Raw genomic sequence first — 17,910 nt, 5'->3', positions numbered from 1 at the left:
ATCGCAACTTAATGCATCGTATTCTATCGGAATGAATTGTATCACAAAGAATCATTCTGTATCTGAAGTAATCAAAACTGAATGATTCATTTCCTATCACATGGTATTGTGGTTAATGTGGGTTGTTGCTGGAGTGATGTGTCGTTAACCCTTTCTTTCTGTTTTTTATTCTGGCATTCCCTTCCCCAAAGTGATGGCCTCTGCTGATCAGTACAGCGCATAAGGCAAACCCCCACCTTTGCCCCCTGTACGTGCGCCGCCATGTACAGTGTGGAGGACCTGCTCATCTCACACGGATACAAGCTGCCCAGGAGTGGCCCGTCGTCGGCCACTCCTTATGACAAGCGGCCCGCCGACTGCCAACGTGAGCTCCTGCTGGACAACCGGGCGGGCCGGGCAGCGGCAGCGCTCAACGGCTATGAGACGGAGCGCGGCGGGGCCTCGGCGGGCAGCAGCGGCTTGTACGGAAGCAGGCCGGCGCCCCTCAAGGGTTACATGGACAATGAGGCTGAAAGGAGGAGGAAGGAGGCCTTCATCGGTATCCTAGGTGACACTCAACCCTTGAGTGATTCTTTGGCTACAGACAGCGGGTGAGTGCTTCTCCCCACTTTTTTACGCCTTCCCCTTTCCTCCAGTCAGCGTGCAAAAGCTGCACTGCAGGTCCCCCCAACTCCCGCCACACCCTCCTTCCCTGCAGCAGCACGGCTGATATATCTCAGGCCGGCCTTCTGACGAAAGCTTGATCCATTTGTGCGCACACAGCTAGCGCGTGTCCCCCTCGTGACAGATGAAAACAGCAGCAGAGTGAGACTGGAGGTTGGGGGTGAATTGAACTTGCGTCAAGACGCAGCACAGAGTCACTCTACTGGAAACACTGACACACCGAATCCCACCCAGCACGTGCTGCGTGATGTCAGCATGTTGCTGGGCAAGTGTGCGCGGCTCCCCCCTCAGCCATACACTAGCATATGCTGCTAGTGTCTCTCTCGCTCTCGCTCACACACACACACACACGCACACAAACACACACACACACAGCACGTTCATTCGTCGGGGTTATTTTTACACGTTGCCTTGTTTTTAATACATAGTGAAAAAAGAACACATTAAAACGCATGGCTACTCAATAGTTTAGTATCATAACGTATAGACAATGTATTTCAGTTTATCGCAATGGATAATATTGTACCGTACGGTAATGCACCGTAATATATAATATTGTATGGTATCATATCGGACTGCAATTTATGGTAATATGTTACAAAGTATCGTAACGTGTCGTAGTGTAACACAACCTATCGAAATGTATAATATCGTAGCGTATCGAACAATACTGCGATGTATAGTAATATAATAACGTATCACAATGCATCGCATCATAATATATCATACAGTATCGTATTGCAATGAGACACTGCATTGTATCCTACTATATCGTCATGTCCATCCATCCATTTTCTTTACCGCTTACCCTCACTAGGGTCGCGGGCGTGCTGGAGCCTATCCCAGCTATCTTCGGGCGGGAGGCGGGGTACACCCTGAACCGGTCGCCAGCCAATCGCAGGGCACATAGAAACAAACAATCAATCGCACTCACATACACACCTACGGGCAATGTAGAGTATTCAATCAACCTACCACGCATGTTTTTGGGATGCGGGAGGAAACCGGAGTGCCCGGAGAAAACCCACCAAGGCACGCGGAGAACATGCAAACTCCACACAGACTGGGCCGGGATTTGAACTCCGGTAACCAGAACTGTGAGGCAGATGTGCTAACCAGTCGTCCACCGTGCCGGCCTATATCGTCATGTATCCTAATTAATTGCAATGTATCGCAACATATCATATATTATCGTAATTTGGCACAATTTATTGTACCGTACTGTATCGTATCATATAGTATATTGTATCATATTGCAATGAATTGTATCTTAAAGCATCACATTGTATCATGTCGTATGGTATCATATCACATCGTCATGTATGGTATCATAATGCAGTTGAATAATAATCACAACAAATGTTTATGGTCTCTTCATTGGTTGCATGTGTCCAGACTTGCACTATTGATGTTTTTTTTTCCAATAACGACCCTTTAAGGAAAAGGTCAGCATAATTAAAAATGCAGATCATATTGCACGAACATGACAATTTGCGTCGTTATGGGATGCTGAAGCGAGGGCTGACTTCAGCAGTTTGTTGGAAAAGCCATTGCACACATGTACACACACATACACAAACACACACACGTGTAGCATAGTATGTACGTCGTGTAAAATCAGATCAATGCGTGGTGGAACGCTATCAGTCACGTTAACATATTGGCTCGCTGACAATTTGATTTATCTGATGATTATTTCAACATGACGACGAGGAAAGAATATTCCAATAACAGTTCCGTTCCGACCGATCAGCAGATTTAGACGAGAGTGACAAGTGGACTTGGGGTGTGAAGTAGACGTGAATTTCCTGGCTTCCAAGGCCGAACAGAGATCCTGGCGGTTGCTGTGTGAAAGGAAGAAATGTAACACTTGGCACTCACTTCAACCACGCTGTTGTGTTGAAACCAGTTGTCGCTTTCCAATACGATCTGTTACATCTCTGATGAGCCAAATAGTGTCTCCAAAGCCCCTACAGACTGACCATCTAAGCTGGCATTTTCCTGGCTTGCTGCCCTGTGTATAAAGTGCCGATGGTAAATGGGGGGGGGGTCAAAGTCGACCAACAGATTTCCCAGCTGTGGTGGTAGGATCAGAAATGTAATGCGTGGATCACACTACAAGACAAATGTGGTCTTTTACGATTGCACTTGTCAGACTACTGCCATAAAATCTTGCCGTGTCTTGATCTGACAGTGGCAACACTACACGATATGTATTCCGATACCACTGTAACCCATCTTTTATGATCACTGGGCTTTATCTTGTCAAATCAAACACTGTCGGAACCAGAAAACGTGTCACCGGTCAATGCAACCAGATAGACCCGTTACCATGGCAAAGACAACAACAATGGATCGCGCCAATGTATTGTGCTGGGGAAAAAAAAGAACAAAATGGTGGTCGTCACAAGGTGCTCGGGAGAGGACGTTCATTCAAGGATTGCTTGAGGTATGTTCACATACTTTTAATACTATATGGCTTGCAAGCAGGTAACAAAATGTTACGTGGCCTAGCAAGCTAATGCAAGGATTAAAGATTGGACCTAAATATGCCGGCGTTCTGTCGACTCATGCTCTCAAGGTTTGGTAAAAATTGGTTTGTGCGCGTAAATAAATATTGACAACGGCGACCAAGTATGTTGACAACAGCAAGCACAGGAGGCGAAGCGCCGGTCATAATACCGAATCCTATTGGTTGACGTCAAGGTGCTCTGTCGGAGAGTTGTCGCTGATATGTCACACTACACAGAAGATATCCCCAAAAAAATCAAACATGCTAGACTTTTCATTTTGGCGTCGTAGGGCTACCTAGCGTGAAATCGTTGGTCGTGAATTATGTCACACCACAAAAAGTTTTGTTGTTCCCGACAAAATATGTCGGGCCCGATCTGGGAAAATGATAGCTAATCATGCCAATGTCGGGGCTACAATCCTGTAGTGTGATCTAGGCATAACAGAGATAGATGGCTGTTTGAAGGGAAATTGCAAAAAGCCAGGTCTGGGCTTTCCCCCTACTTCACTAGCTTCTGCTTCTACACTGGAAAGATGAACAAATTCTGGATCTTCTGCCATACACTACATTGACAAAGGTATTTGCTCACCTGCCTTGACTCACATATGATCTGAAGTGACATCCCCGTCTTAATCAACAGGGTTTAATATGACGTTGCTCCACCCTTTACCCCTATAACAACTTTAATTATTCTGAAAAGGCTTTACACAAAGTTTAGGAATGTGTGTGGGAATTTTTTACAACTCTTTCAGAAGCGTATTTTTGAGGTCACACAGTGATGTTGGACGAGAAGGACTGGCTCTGAGTCTGCGCCCTAATTCATCTAAAAGTTGTTCTATCCTGTTGATGTCAGAACTCTGTTACGGCCAGTCAAGTTCATCTACACCAAACTCTCTCATCCATTTCTTTATGGACCTGGCTTTGTGCACTGATGCACCGTCATCTTAGAAATGGAAGAACTGTTCCCACAAATTTGGAAGGATGGAATTGTCCAAAATGTTGGCTCCTTTTGAGTGAAAGGAACTTGAAAGCATTCAGCATACCAAGAGCTTTTGAACAACTAATTGCTCCCAACTTTCTGGGAACAGTTTGGGGATGGCCCCTTCCTGTTCCAACATGACTGTGCACCAATGCACAAAGCAAGACTTGGATGAGACTTTGGTGTGGATAAACCTGACTAGCCTGCACAGGGTCCTGACCTCAACCTGATAAAACACCTTTTTGATTAATTAGAGTGCAGACTAAGAGCCAGGCCTTCTCGTCCAACAGCACTGTGTGACCTCACAAATACGCTTCTGGAAGAGTCCCTACACACACACACTCCTCAACCTTGTGGAAAGCCTTTTCAGAAGAATTAAAGCTGTTATCGTGGTAAAGGGTGGGCCGATGTCATATTAAACTCTATTGATTAAGAAGGGGTGGCACGGTGGCCTCACAGTTCGGAGGACCTGGGTTCAATCCCCGGCCCCGCCTGTGTGGAGTTTGCATGTTCTCCCCGTGCCTGCGTGGGTTTTCTTCGGGCACTCCGGTTTCCTCCCACATCCCAAAAACATGCATTAATTGGAGACTCTAAATTGCCCGTACACATGACTGTGAGTGCGACTGGTTGTTTGTTTGTATGTGCCCTGCGATTGGCTGGCAACCAGTTCAGGGTGTACCCCGCTTCCTGTCCGATGACAGCTGGGATAGGCTCCAGCACGCCCACGACCCTAGTGAGGAGAAGCGGCTCAGAAAATGGATGGATGGATGATTAAGAAGGGGATGTCACTTCAGATCATATGAGAGTAAAGGCAGGTGAGCGAATACTTTTGGCAATATAGTGTACCTCTCATACATAAACTTTGTGTGAAAGGGGCTAATGTCGCTTGAATGCAACCCTGATGGGTTGCTGCGTTTCGATAATTAGATGTGTGAAAATACAAAGGGGCATGGGCAGTGACGCTCGAGAGTTTAACTTCATACACTGGTCATGGCTGGCAATGTTCTGTCTCTCTTCGGCCTCAGATAAAATCTGAGAAGGCGACAAATTCTTGGGTCGACTTCAAACCCCCGCATACCACATCGGTACTTTACACATTCGACAGTGAGCCCAGAAAATCCTGTCTTAAATGACCAGTGTGTAATGGGCATTGGGATGACCAACATTCTTGTCTAAAACAAACATGGCCGATAGACGGTTAACCTGCATTATTGATGAACGCTTCTAGAAGAAGTCCTACTAAGACTGAGTTTTCTTGCCTTTGCAGTTTCTATGATGTCCCGAGTTTGACTTACTCTGAGCTGCTAAGCCACGACGAGAGAGATATTTCATACTGGCGGAGGCGAGGCCAAGACTTCAGTATTCTCCTGGACTATGCCGATGGTAGGGAGCTAAGAGCCTCTGCGGGGGCATGGAGACCACAGGCCCTCATAGCGGCCGAGGAACTCAGGGCAGAGAGGCAAGCGCAGCAGCTGTGGGAGGAGATTTCCTGGCTGAGGGACCAAGATGCACCTGGTCAGTTGAGGGTGACTGGGGAGCGGAAGTGTCAAAGCCTCGGTACCGAGGAGTGGAGGCCCGCAGTGGGCCTGGGCAGGCAGCTGTCGGACGGGGATGGGGAAAGGTGGGCTTTGGAGCAGTATCGCCTGAGGGCACCTGAAGGTTTTTTTCACCCAAGAACAAAAGCCAAGTCTCAGTCTCTCCCAAGAGTTTTGTCACCTGATGGAACAAACAGCAGAGAGCTAATTCCATCCAGACCAAGCCTACCAGACAGACCGCCAAGGCTAAGCAGCACTCTTTTCTCTGGGCCCTATAGTCGGTATATCTATAGCGGAGCTATTGGCAGGGACCGGTGGGGCAGGAATTCCGGGCCAAGCAGCCACGTTGCACTTTTACCAAAGCCGAGGTTCAGCAGGCCTTCAAAGCCGCCATCATATGAGATTCACCAGCAGATTAGGGGTAGTGCAGAAATGCTTGCTATAGACCAGGGTCTCAAGATAAAAGACAGGCCTATCTTTTATTCAAGGGACGGGGAGCTGCGTCATGACTATTTTGCACAACACTCACTCCCTGGAATGGAACCCCCGGGCTACATTCCTCCTCCGTCTTATAAAAGAGCCCCACCCCCAAGAGCCGTGTCAATCAATCGTAACGAAATGCTAAACCTGCGGTGGAGGTCAGAATCCCTGCAGCCCAGCTCAGACCCCGGGAGGTGGCTAACGAGGCACACGGGTGATTCGTGGCTGGAACACTATGGAGATCGTGTGGCATCCTATCGAAAACAGACACCCTCTGGACACAAAGAGCAACAGAGTCAAGCTCGTCAAGTACCAGCTGAAGATGCAAGAATGAATCAAATCTCAGGAGGGCCCAGCAGAAATTCTCTCACCGACTCAGACAAGATCCGAAACATCAACAAAGAGAATCCATCCGTTAAGAATTTAGGACAATCTCCAAGTGATAGTGCCTTTCCTCCCCAACAGGGACAATCCCTCAACACTGGTCGCAAGGCGACTCTTACTGAAAATGACAGCAGTACTCGATGGAGTAACAGGGGATTGAACAAAAAAAGTGACAGTGTAGGTCCTGAACAAAATCGTAGTCAATTTTTCCCTTCATCTATTCTGGGTAAACCACCACCGCCCCCATGCAAGCCGCCTGACCAGGTTGTCACTGAAACTGTGGCAGAAGTAAAGAAAGTTGAACAGCCCGATCCACCGGAGAAGGATAAATCCAAGAATCTCAAAAAGAGACTTAGTGAAACCATCTTTTGTTTGGTTTCTGTTCCGGTCACCCCACAGCTCACTGGTACAATCCGTGATCAGAACAACAATAATGAGAAGTCACCAGACCCAGCCGACAGTCCCAGCGAAAACAAAACGGGCCATTTAACTAACCAAAGTCTCCAAAGCACGTCTTCAGCCGAGGCCGAGCTGCAAGCGCTAACAGGTAGCATAGCGAGCAGCAAGACGAGCAGCCGAGCGAGCAGTAAAATGTTCAAGAAGTTGCCCTGTAGACCCCCTAAAATAAACCATTACAAGGAGCTGAAGTTGTCAGGATCTTGGCCCGCAAACCAGTACCGCGACCAGGAGACACAAACTAGCCCAGAGGCCGAAAAAACTGGCCCTGAAAACAAGGAAGCACAAGAAGACCCCATCCCTGCTGCCACTGAAGCCCCTGCAGATGGTGGCAGTGTAGCAGGCACCACCTTCACGTTCCCTATCAAGGGAGTGAAGAGTCTAAAACTTTCAAGCAACAGCGCCTTCTCCCTGACCACCACTTTCTCCAACCAGCTGAACAAGAGCACAGCTCAGCAGCCAGCAGTTCCACCCTCAGGAAATGTGGAGAGCAAACCAGCAGCTAGCAGCGGCCAGGAGGTGTTTAAGGTTCCCGAGTTCCTGCTGAAACCGATTGTCAGCCAGCGACCGTGGGATGCTGTCAAAGAGCTGGAGGCAATCCAAAAAGAAGTCCAGGATCAACAACAGCAGCAACAGAGCAGCAAACAGCCCAGCGTTGACAAGTGTATCGAGGACCTCAACGAGGCCTACAAAGACATCTTGGAGCTTGGCGCTGCCAGCAATAAGGTCCCCGACGGGTCAGTTGAAATCCCTGAGCGTATCAAAATCCGTCTGACGTCCCAGCCTCTCAACAAACCCAGCAGCCTTAGGCGCAGTGCGGTCAGCTGGTCCGTTGATCCGGAGTACAGGGAAGTCAAGAGCGCCTTCTCCAGGCCTGCCACAAAGTCGGTCACGTTCAGCAAGCAGCTGAGGGAGGAACTCCCTGTGCCCCCTCGGGAGTCGGGTTTTCGAGAATACAGGGTTGTTCCACATCTTCCGCGTAGACGTAGCAACGACGGCAGGACTGTGAAACTGGACCTGCCCGATGAACCCATCGAGACACCGCTTTGTGACTTCAGCCCGATGACCAACAGCACGACAGCAGAAGTGCCGTGGGCAGACCGACAGCCCATGCAGGACGCATCCACGCTCACAAGTCCTCCCGACTATGAGGACATATGCCAGACTTTGCGTCACTCTCGGGATTCGAGCAATCCTAATGACCCGGCAACTCCTCAAGATCTCGATTCAGAGGAGGAGTGTCCTATTTGCAAAAGGGAGCTGGAGAACCAGTTGAGACAGGGCCCACTACCTCCTCTCCACGAGGAGAACAGCTCAGATAGCTCCGTCAATCCAAACGGAAGTCCGCCGCAGCGCGCTGCAGACGAAAGCCCGGTTGAGGATGCAAGGAATCAGGAACCGCAGAACTCGAGTCGCTACCAGGCGGGGTCCGATATGAGTGCTGATGCAGCGAAGAAGGATTCATCAACACAAGACAATTTGGGCGATACTGATGAAACAGTCGATGGTTCCACAGATGTGCATGCACGCTCAGATGAACTAAGTAAAACTGAGTTGGTGGAGTCAGCACAGAAAGAAGCCAACGAGGGAGAAATGGCAGAATGTATTGCGGCTGACACTGAACGAGAGGGACAAACTGAAGCAACGTCGGACAACAAGCAGGAGCAAGAGAGGAAGCCATTTGCTCTCGCGGAACATAGACTTGTCCTATGGACACACCCGGGGCGAGACCACCCCGGGTTGCCAGAGTTTCCGCCTGAGAGACTGCCACTTTCAGTCGTGCCAAAGCTCGACCGCAGGCTGTCCCTCAGCTTGGAAGGGGAGCACCAGAGTGGCGCCCCCCCTAATAGAATTGAAGCTCTGCATAATAAGCTAGCCGTCTCTCCTAGCCGGGTGGCTGTGGAGCGTCTGGGCAAGATGCGGGAGGTGGACGTGATGTATCGCATGAGACGCCTCAGCATCAGGAGCACCGACTCTGGAGAGGGGGATGGGGAGGGCAAGGACTCCCAAGATTACCCAAACGCTTCTCAGACAGGCAGGGAGAACAAAGACAAAGAGGTGTCTGGATCCCGCCAGGTCTTGGAAGAAACTGCGAAGCACGGTGACAGGTCTACTTTCAGGTAAGATAAGAATATTAAGAATTGAGTTTTCACTTGTGTCGCTAAAAGTGGTTCACTCACCTGAATTTGGTGTGGGGAGTGTGGGTTTAATTCCCACTCAGTGACAGTGTGAATGTCAGTTTGAATGGTTGTCTATATGTGCCATGTAATTGACAGGCGACCAGTCCAGGGGCGCCTTGCGCTTGAAGTTAGTATGGATAGGCTCCAGCCTGAACAGGATAGCGCTATAGAATATGGATGGATGGAAGGATGAATGTTTTGAGTTACTTTTAGGGCAGCAAAGTGGCCTGGTATTCAAAGGTTCCACATTCCAAAAACATTCATGTTAGGTGAACTGAATACTAAATTGTGCATAGCTGTGTTGTTTAAATGTGCCCTGTGCTTGACCAGTAACCTGTCCAGGGTGCGCCATGCCCAAAGTTACCAGGCATAAGCTCACCTGTGAAGTGCACCATGGGAAATCGAAACAATCTGTACCAGAATGCTCTACGACATTTGATTTGTTCAGATTTCAAAATTATTAACAATACTGGAGGTTCTCGTGTTTTTACAATGGTCCCAAAATGCAATGACGTGCAAAGAACTAGAAGAAGGCACGCTCAGTTACTGCATTTCATTTGACTTTACTATTGCATTAGCGTAGGTTAGCAACAGACTATGGCGTAATCCCACTTACAACGGCGTACAAATTCAGGTTACATTGCCTCCGTAGGAATGGAACTCCGTTGTAAACCGATAAGCTCCTGAACATTTTAGAAACTGCTCGATCCTGATACTTTATGCTTGAATGACTAGTTCTTCCCTAAAATCATATCCCAATGCTGAAACCAAGTGTGGTAGACTTTGGTGTAATGACTCCTCTGTTTTCGTCTCAGAACGCTGTGACAGCCCGAGAGAGCGGCGACGGTGTCGAAAAAGACAACGTTCATCGTGTCCCCATCTCGAGATTTTAGCGCTCCACACAACACTGTGAACTGGCTGCCTAACTTAGAATGCCTTCATCTTCATCTCTTGACACTGAAATGGCCTTCTTGTCCGACGAGAGCATTGTGTACACACCCTCACCCTCGGTTTGACTTCTAAGAGTGCTGTTCCACTGCCAAAAGGGAGGTGCCCCCCCCACCCTGTCCGATCCAGTCGACACACAATTACAGACTCCTTCGCTCCCTCAGTTTTCTCCCGATGCTTTTCTCATTGGCAGACATTATGCAACTCATCCTTGCAAACGACAACGGCGAATACACTCGAGAATCTGTGCATTATGAATGTAAGCATTAATTTGAGGGTTTTGCTATTATTTGCTGTACCAAAATAAAGTTGCGACTGCGGCGGTGGCGGCACCGCTCGTCGTGACCGCGTTTGGCTCGAGAACTGTTTTTGATTTCCCGACATCGCTCGGCCTTTCTTTAACTCGGCGACATTGTGCCCTTTCCTACGCACCACCACCCCTCTCCCCCCAGTTGCTAAGCTAATCACGTGATCGCCCGCTCAGTTCACGGCGCGCCGGTTGCCTTGCTTTCAGGTGAAGTCCGACCAGATCCGTGCTGCTCCCGCCGCGTAGGTCCCTTCAGGAAGCAATAAAGGTTGACAGCAACTCTATCACAACATGGATAAATAGATAGAACAGAACACTTAAAAAAGGAAACAAGATAGAGGTATTGTTGTATAAATAAGCTGAGCGGTGTCGTGGAGCTAGTACCTGTCGGAAGCGTCGTCTTTAATGTGTTGTGATCATTCTACAGGGACATGGTGTCAGGGTATTTGGGCTGCTGCTTTACGTCATCATATAGATCTATGTACAGTGCTTGAGACATTTATTAGACCACCGCCACATGTGTGATGACAGTTGGGGAGTTGACAACTTATTAGATTTTCATGTTTTATGGCAAGTCATCAAAATTTACTTTCACGCGCCACCAACACAGTTCTAATAAATCTAATTGTTCGACATTTAGTATCTTTTGTGTAGTAAACGGTTCAAATTTGGTACCAACTGGACATTGATTGGACAAGTTTGTTTTTAAAGGAACCCTGGAAATATCATACATGCCCCTAAATTGGTGGCTTCAAATACAATTTTCCAACTTCCTGTGTCTTTTTACTCATAGCTTTTAGATACTTTTTTGAGAGTCTACTCATGGTAGGTTGCAATTACGTTTCATGTAGCTAAGGAGAACTGGCTTTGGGGACTGATTTATAAAAAAAATAGTCCAGAGGCTGCTACGAAATGTAAATTTTCACTAAAATGGCCACTTCAAACCAAAATGGCAGACATCCGGTGTCTTTTAGGCATGGCTTCTTCAGACTTCCTTGTGGGTGCACTCATGATAGACATTGCTTCAAATTTTCATGTAGCTAGTGGAAATTGGCTGTGTGGGCTGATTTGTTAAAAAAAAAAAAATCCAGGGGCTTCTTGCTAACGAATGTAAATTTTCACTAAAATGGCCACTTCAAACAAAAATGCACGCTTGTGTATTTTCAGGCATGACTTCTTAAGACTTTTTCGTGGATCTACTCACGTTCGACATTGCTATTAAATTCCATGTCGCTAAGGAAAACAGACTTCGAGGGCTGACTTTTAAAAATTAGTCCAGGGGTTGGTACTAAATGTAAATCTTCCCCAAAATGACACAGAAATGGCCACTTCAAACCAAAATGGCAGACTTCCTGTCTTTTCAGCCATGGCTTCTTAAACTTTTTTGTGGGTCTACTCATACTACACTTTGCTATTCAATTTCATGTAGCTATGGGAAACTGGCTTCAGGAGCTTTTCAAAATATTCTTGGGAAACAGGTCATGACCAATATTGTTAATTTGGTGGTGGTCTAATACGTTTGTTAAGCATTGTACGTTCATACATTTCACTGAATACTGTATTTATTTTTCCTGTCATCGCCTTGTTAATATGTTGGCATAATGTAAAAAAAAAAAGTATATGTATATAAATATAAAGTATATTTTAAGTATTTTAAGAGGTATTTTGTATTTTTGCCATAAAGTTTTATTTCTCCACATGCGTGTCTGTAGAGTATAATCATAGCGTCCTTAATTTTCTAGCGCATTCCAATGGAAACGTTTGTTTGTGCCGTTTGTTGTGTTGTCTCCACCATGTTTCGTGCGTCGCGTTATCGTCGTCTCGTCTTCCAGCTCGCACTCTTCTGTTGCTGATCCCGTGAAAAAGATTATTTTTTTCCCAAAACTCTCATGTGAATGAGAATCGAGCATTCACCCCAATGCTATTGAGCATAACATCGCTATCCAATGAATTACAAGTATTGATTGCTTATTAATTTTTTAAAATAATATTATTATTGCTGCTTTCCTTGCAGCATTCACACATAATTTCTGGGGGGATTCGCAATTCTTTGGTGGTTGTACTTAAAAAGCTACAATGCAATGCTGCAGCTAAAATACATATGTGCAAACTGTAATAGAGTTTTTCAATACATACAGGGTTTTTAGATAAGACTTTTTAAATGGAGGACAATAAAAAAGTTTTTAAAAAATATTAGTGGTAAAAATGTGTTTGAAAAGCATTTGTGTGTTTTTGCATTATCCAGCATTGCATTGTAGCGACTCAACAACGCATGTGTAGGTATTATTTGTCATGGATCAACGTAATTGTTATGTAGCCTTTTTACACTTGTAGCATTTTAGCGGTTGTGTCTCAGCATTTCTTGTAAACTTCAACGTCGCCTTACTAAAACATTCAAAGGAGTATTAGGGCCACATTGGAAAAAAAAAACTAAGATTGGACTTGTAATCTTTTGAGAAAAAAAGTGTTCTAAACAAACGGAACTAAAGGGAAAATATGAGAAGTCTTTCTCAAAAATATAGGATTTTTTTTCTTGAAAATAAACGACTTTTTCCCCCCTCAAAAATATAAGACATCTTTTCTCAAAATTAGGCCGGTTTTTATCTAAAAAATATAAAACTTTTTTCTCAATTGTTTTTCTAAAAAATATAAGACTGTTCTTGAACGCATACATAAAACTTACAAATATAAGACGTCTGCCTTTTTTAAATTATTTTTTTCCCTCTGAAATAAATGACAATTTTTTTCTTGAAAATATACATATATATTTTTCTTAAATATGTAAAACTTCCCGTGGAAAAACTTCAAACTTGAAAAGTTTTTTTTTCGAAAACTAAACCGACTACCGATAATACTCAACCTTTCTCTCAAAATGGACTTTTTCTCAAGAATATTCTTTTTTTAATTTTCTCGTAAATATGAAACTTTTTTTCTTGAAATTGACGACTTTTTTCTCAAAAATATAAGGTATCCTTACTCTGTAATGATTTTTTTCCCTGAATATGTAGGTTTTTTATTTTGAAAATATACAACTGTTCTCAGAAGTATTAAAAACATTCTCAATCAATTTAAAATGATTCATAAATGTAAAAAAGAAATTCTTAAAAAATATACATTTTCCTTTTTCATATACACAATTCCATAAAATATTTAACTTAAAAAAAAAATTTCAACGAAGTATCCAATTTATTTTCTTGAAAATATAAAACTTCTCTAAAAAACAAATGACTTAAAAAAATCTACATTTTTTTTCATAAATTATATTACTTTATACTTGAAGATTTAATAATAAGTAATAATAATACATTTTCTTGACTTAATATCGACTTAATTCTTGAAAATATAATTTTATCATTAGATTTTTTTTCACAAGATTAATATTTGTTTCTCAAAAGTAGAACTATACGACTGTGCTAAAAAATGCACAACATTCTCCATCCTAAACAACTTTTTTTTTCTTGAAAATATACAACTTGATTCTCAGAAGATTACAAATTTAATCTCACTGTGTAATAATGTTTTATTTTACGTGTGGCCCAAACATTCTTTGGTAAAAACAAGCACCGTATCACACTGCAGCCAAATATATTCCAAGTATACGCAAGTTCTCACATGTCATTTAGCAGTTTTACTTGTGAGCGACGGGCCTTCCAGCCAGGGGCGCTGTAGCAGGACGCGCAAGTCGGCCACAGTTTGTGTTTTTTTCCGGTCGGACAAGCTGACTGCTCGTTTTTTTTTTTAAAGGTACACAAACTAGCCCCGACCACACATTGAAACAGCCCCCGCGATTGGCATGTGAGCGCTAACACTTGAACGTCAAAATAACAAAAGTTTCGAACTTTTTTTCTACAAGTTGGCGTGTAACATGAGCAGTGATTATGCACACTTGTAATATTTTCTATTTTCATAAGAGATTTAAGTGCTTTTTTTCTACATCTTTTTTTCCTAACTTGCATGGAGTGCAAGCGAGAGGCACGAGGGGGTAAAAAAAAAAAAAGTTGTCTTTTTCATAAAATATATTTGCATTTGGTACTCTCTTGGTGGTTAAAATAAATCTAAAAAAAGGATTTAAAAAAAAAAAAAGAGGCGGTGTCACGCAAAACGTGTGTGTGTTTCGTAGTTTAATTTACGAGACTATGCCAAGTATTTAAAAGCTATTTTTAGAGTAAATTAAAGAAAAAGCAGAAGTCATTCATTGTTTCCTTTCAGACATGCCTTTGATCTTTGTATCTATACATATAGCAGGATATTCCATAGTCATATGAGTGTGCTACTGTTGTATGATACTGCAGTCTCATTCGCAAATAAACTCTTTGCATGAAAATGCCTCCCTTTTGTCATCAATTGGGCTTTGATATGTATTACACATGAGACTACCCACAATTATTTTTCTCAGGCCAAAATGACAATGGCAACGATGTCATGGCATTGCAAGAACTTGCTTTGCATCATGGATGAGATCCGGAGGCATGAATTGTAAAAAAAAAAAAAAAAAAAAAAAAAGAAACGATTAAATAAAATTCTCTTCATTTTTAGTTCTCTGGTCTGTGTTTTAATATTGATTTTCATTTTGAATCAAATAATGATTTCATAGTCAAAATTGCTGAATTTGCATATTTCCTTTTTAAAGACAGCAATTTCCAGAGGTGCCCAAATGTCTTATAAAAACTGATTAATAAATGTTTCCTTGATAAAATTATTCTTTTAGTTTTAATTCATGTTATGGTACAGTCGCCTGACTTTGGTACAGGCAGCGTGGGTTCAGTTCCCACTCAGTGACGGTGTGAATGTGAGTGCGAATGATTGTCCGTGTCTATATGTGCCCTGCGACTGACTGGCGACCAGTTCAGGATGTAGTCCCCCTTTCGCCAGAAGTCAGCTGGGATAGGCTCCAGCGTCCCGCGACCCTAACCAGGATAAGCGGTGTTGAAAATGGATGGATGGATGGATAGTTTTAATTCATATGCTTAAAGAACACATACAAATGTTTAATCTACCATTTTCGTTTCAGCAGCAGCAAGAAGATGTACTAGTCCATTGCATGTGAAAGAAGGGGGCTTCTTTCACATGCAATGGACTAGTCCATCTTCTTGCTGCGCTTGTGCTGACTTGATTCAGGAAGATGAAACAAATTTGTTGGCATGGTTGTGAGGAAAATGTGGCACCAGCCGTGGTCAGTATATTCTAGATTTTTCCTCCAAATGAAAACCAAACATGATATTTTATCTAACTTAAAAATGGTCTCAAAAGTGGGCCACCAGTTGAAACGGGATCTAATTACTCCGGAAATTAAAGATCTGCCTCAAACCTCAGGTTAGAGAAAACCAGTGTATCAGTTATTAAAATCGGGCAAATACACGTTTTCTCAAAAATATTGAACCTTTTTTCCTTGAAAATAAACAACTTTTTCCTCAAATGTCTGTCTTTAAGGTAGAAAATATTACTTTTTCCTCAAAATTATTTTTAAAAACATTTTTTGATAATTTTATTTTTCAAAAATACAGTGGTGCATTGAGATGCGAGTGACTTGATTTGCGAGGTTTTCGAGATACGAGCCATCATTCGGTCGAATCCTTGCTTTGACTTACGAGCGCAAACTTGCGATAGGAGGGCTCGGTTGCAGTAAACTCAGTTCATCTCACTTCACAATAAGCACCACCTTAACAAATGGTGAACATTTAATTTAAAAAAGAGGTTTCAAGCTGTTTAATGCCACTCCTAGTTGAAGTTTATGGTCAAACTACGGATAAAATAGAGAGAATTTCAGCTAGCTTAATGCTAACAAACAACGATCAAATGAATGGAAAACGACATTGACGTGCTAACCGTTAGCATGGACAGCCGCGGTTTTAGAAACCTTTAAAACGGATATTTGAACGCAAATGGTGGAACAACACATATAATATAACATTACTCACAGGCATGTATCCTTACCCTTGACAAAAAAATGTCTGACAATAAAGCAATTTACTGAGTGGTAGAACAGTAGCAGAAAAAGAAGTAGTAGTGGTAGTCTTTTCTTCTTCGTTTGTCTGCATTACTGTACTATACAATAGTGCCACCCGATGGCCAAACCGAGCACACCAGAAGGCGCAGCACACTGATGGATGAGACATTAGTTCATGAGGCACAAACTGTTTAATGCTTTACATTCTATTTAATTCTTTAATCAACCTGAGTTTTTATAAAGTACAATATTATAGAGTACCATTTTTCCTTATTAAAAAAATAAATAAAATTTCAATGGGGAAAGATGATTTGAGATAAGTTTATTTGGAACTAAGTCACAACAACAACTAAAATGTACAACTTTTTTTGTTGGAATATACATAACTTTATTATGAAACTGAACTTTATTAAAAATATAAAACTTTTTTTACAAAATATTTTTCCTCAAACGCCTTTTTTCTAAAACAAATTCAACCTCTTCCCAAAAAATATAAAACTTTTAAAAAAAAAAACAAAAAAAAAAACCTACTTTTAAAAATTATGAAAATTACAAAAATTATCTAAAATCTGAGATGTATTTGGTCAAGCGTATATAACTATTTTTCATGAAAATAAATGATTTTTCTTGTCAAAAATAGATAACTTTCAAATTTGAAAACATCAAACTTTTGTTATTGGATTAAGACTTTTCTCTCAAAAATATGACAATTTTCATGAAAATATCTGACTTTTTCCCCTTAAAAAAAATTACAACTTTTCCCAAACTGTCCACGAAAATTACTTTTTTAAGGAAATATGAATTTTAGTTACATGTAACTTAATTTGTCAAACTATACAGTACAACTAGTCTCCTTGAAAATATGTGATTTTCTTTCTTGAAAAGAGTGAAAATGTTTTAAAAAACAATACACCACTCTTTTCTCCCTAAAAATATTCTCTTGAAAATACGTAAAATACACTATATTGCCAAAAGTAATCGCTCACCCATCCCAGTAATTTGAATCAGGTGTTCCAATCACTCCCCTGGCCACAGGTGTATATAGCACCAACATTTGTGAAAGAATGGGTCGCTATCAGGAGCTCAGTGAATTTCAGCGTTGAGTTGTGATAGGAAGCCACCTGTGCAACAAGTCCAGGCGTGTAACATCGCCGCTCCTAAATATTCCACAGTCGACTTTCAGCTGTATTATGAGAGCGTGGACGTGTTTAAGAAGGACAGCAACTCTGCCACGTAAATTGACGGAGCGGGGTCAATTCCATGCTCCCATTTTTTTGGGAACTGTTTGGAGCTGGCCCCTTCCTCTTCCAACATGACTGTGCACCAGTGCACAAAGCAAGGTCCATAAAGACAAGGATGACAGAGTCTGGTGTGGATGAACTTGACTGGCTAACAGTCCTGACCTCACCCCGGTAGAACACCTTTGGCATGAATTAGAGTGGAGACTGAGAGCCAGGCCTTTCCGTCCAACATCACTGTGTTATTCACAAATGCAAAATGACGATTTCAGGGGATTACC

At 43.0% G+C, this 17,910-nt stretch overlaps 1 protein-coding gene across 1 annotated transcript; it reads left to right on the top strand.

The window, feature by feature from the left end:
* Positions 1–261: 261 nt before the first annotated feature.
* Positions 262–10,070, top strand: LOC133412050 (junctional cadherin 5-associated protein). The gene is made up of 3 exons (XM_061695067.1): positions 262–590; positions 5,422–9,129; positions 10,005–10,070. The coding sequence occupies exons 1-3, from the start codon at positions 262–264 to the stop codon at positions 10,012–10,014; spliced, it is 4,047 nt and encodes a 1,348-aa protein (XP_061551051.1). The 3' UTR covers positions 10,015–10,070.
* Positions 10,071–17,910: the final 7,840 nt, after the last annotated feature.

Source organism: Phycodurus eques, chromosome 13 (assembly GCF_024500275.1).
Source record: "Phycodurus eques isolate BA_2022a chromosome 13, UOR_Pequ_1.1, whole genome shotgun sequence".
Lineage (NCBI taxonomy): Eukaryota > Metazoa > Chordata > Actinopteri > Syngnathiformes > Syngnathidae > Phycodurus > Phycodurus eques.
This window is presented reverse-complemented; position numbering and strand designations above follow the sequence as displayed.

Coding starts and splice junctions, on each gene's coding strand:
- LOC133412050 (XM_061695067.1), top strand. CDS start 262: ATGTACAGTGTGGAGGACCTGCTCATCTCACACGGATACAAGCTGCCC. Junction 591..5,421: donor TCTTTGGCTACAGACAGCGG/GTGAGTGCTTCT, acceptor TTGCCTTTGCAG/TTTCTATGATGTCCCGAGTT.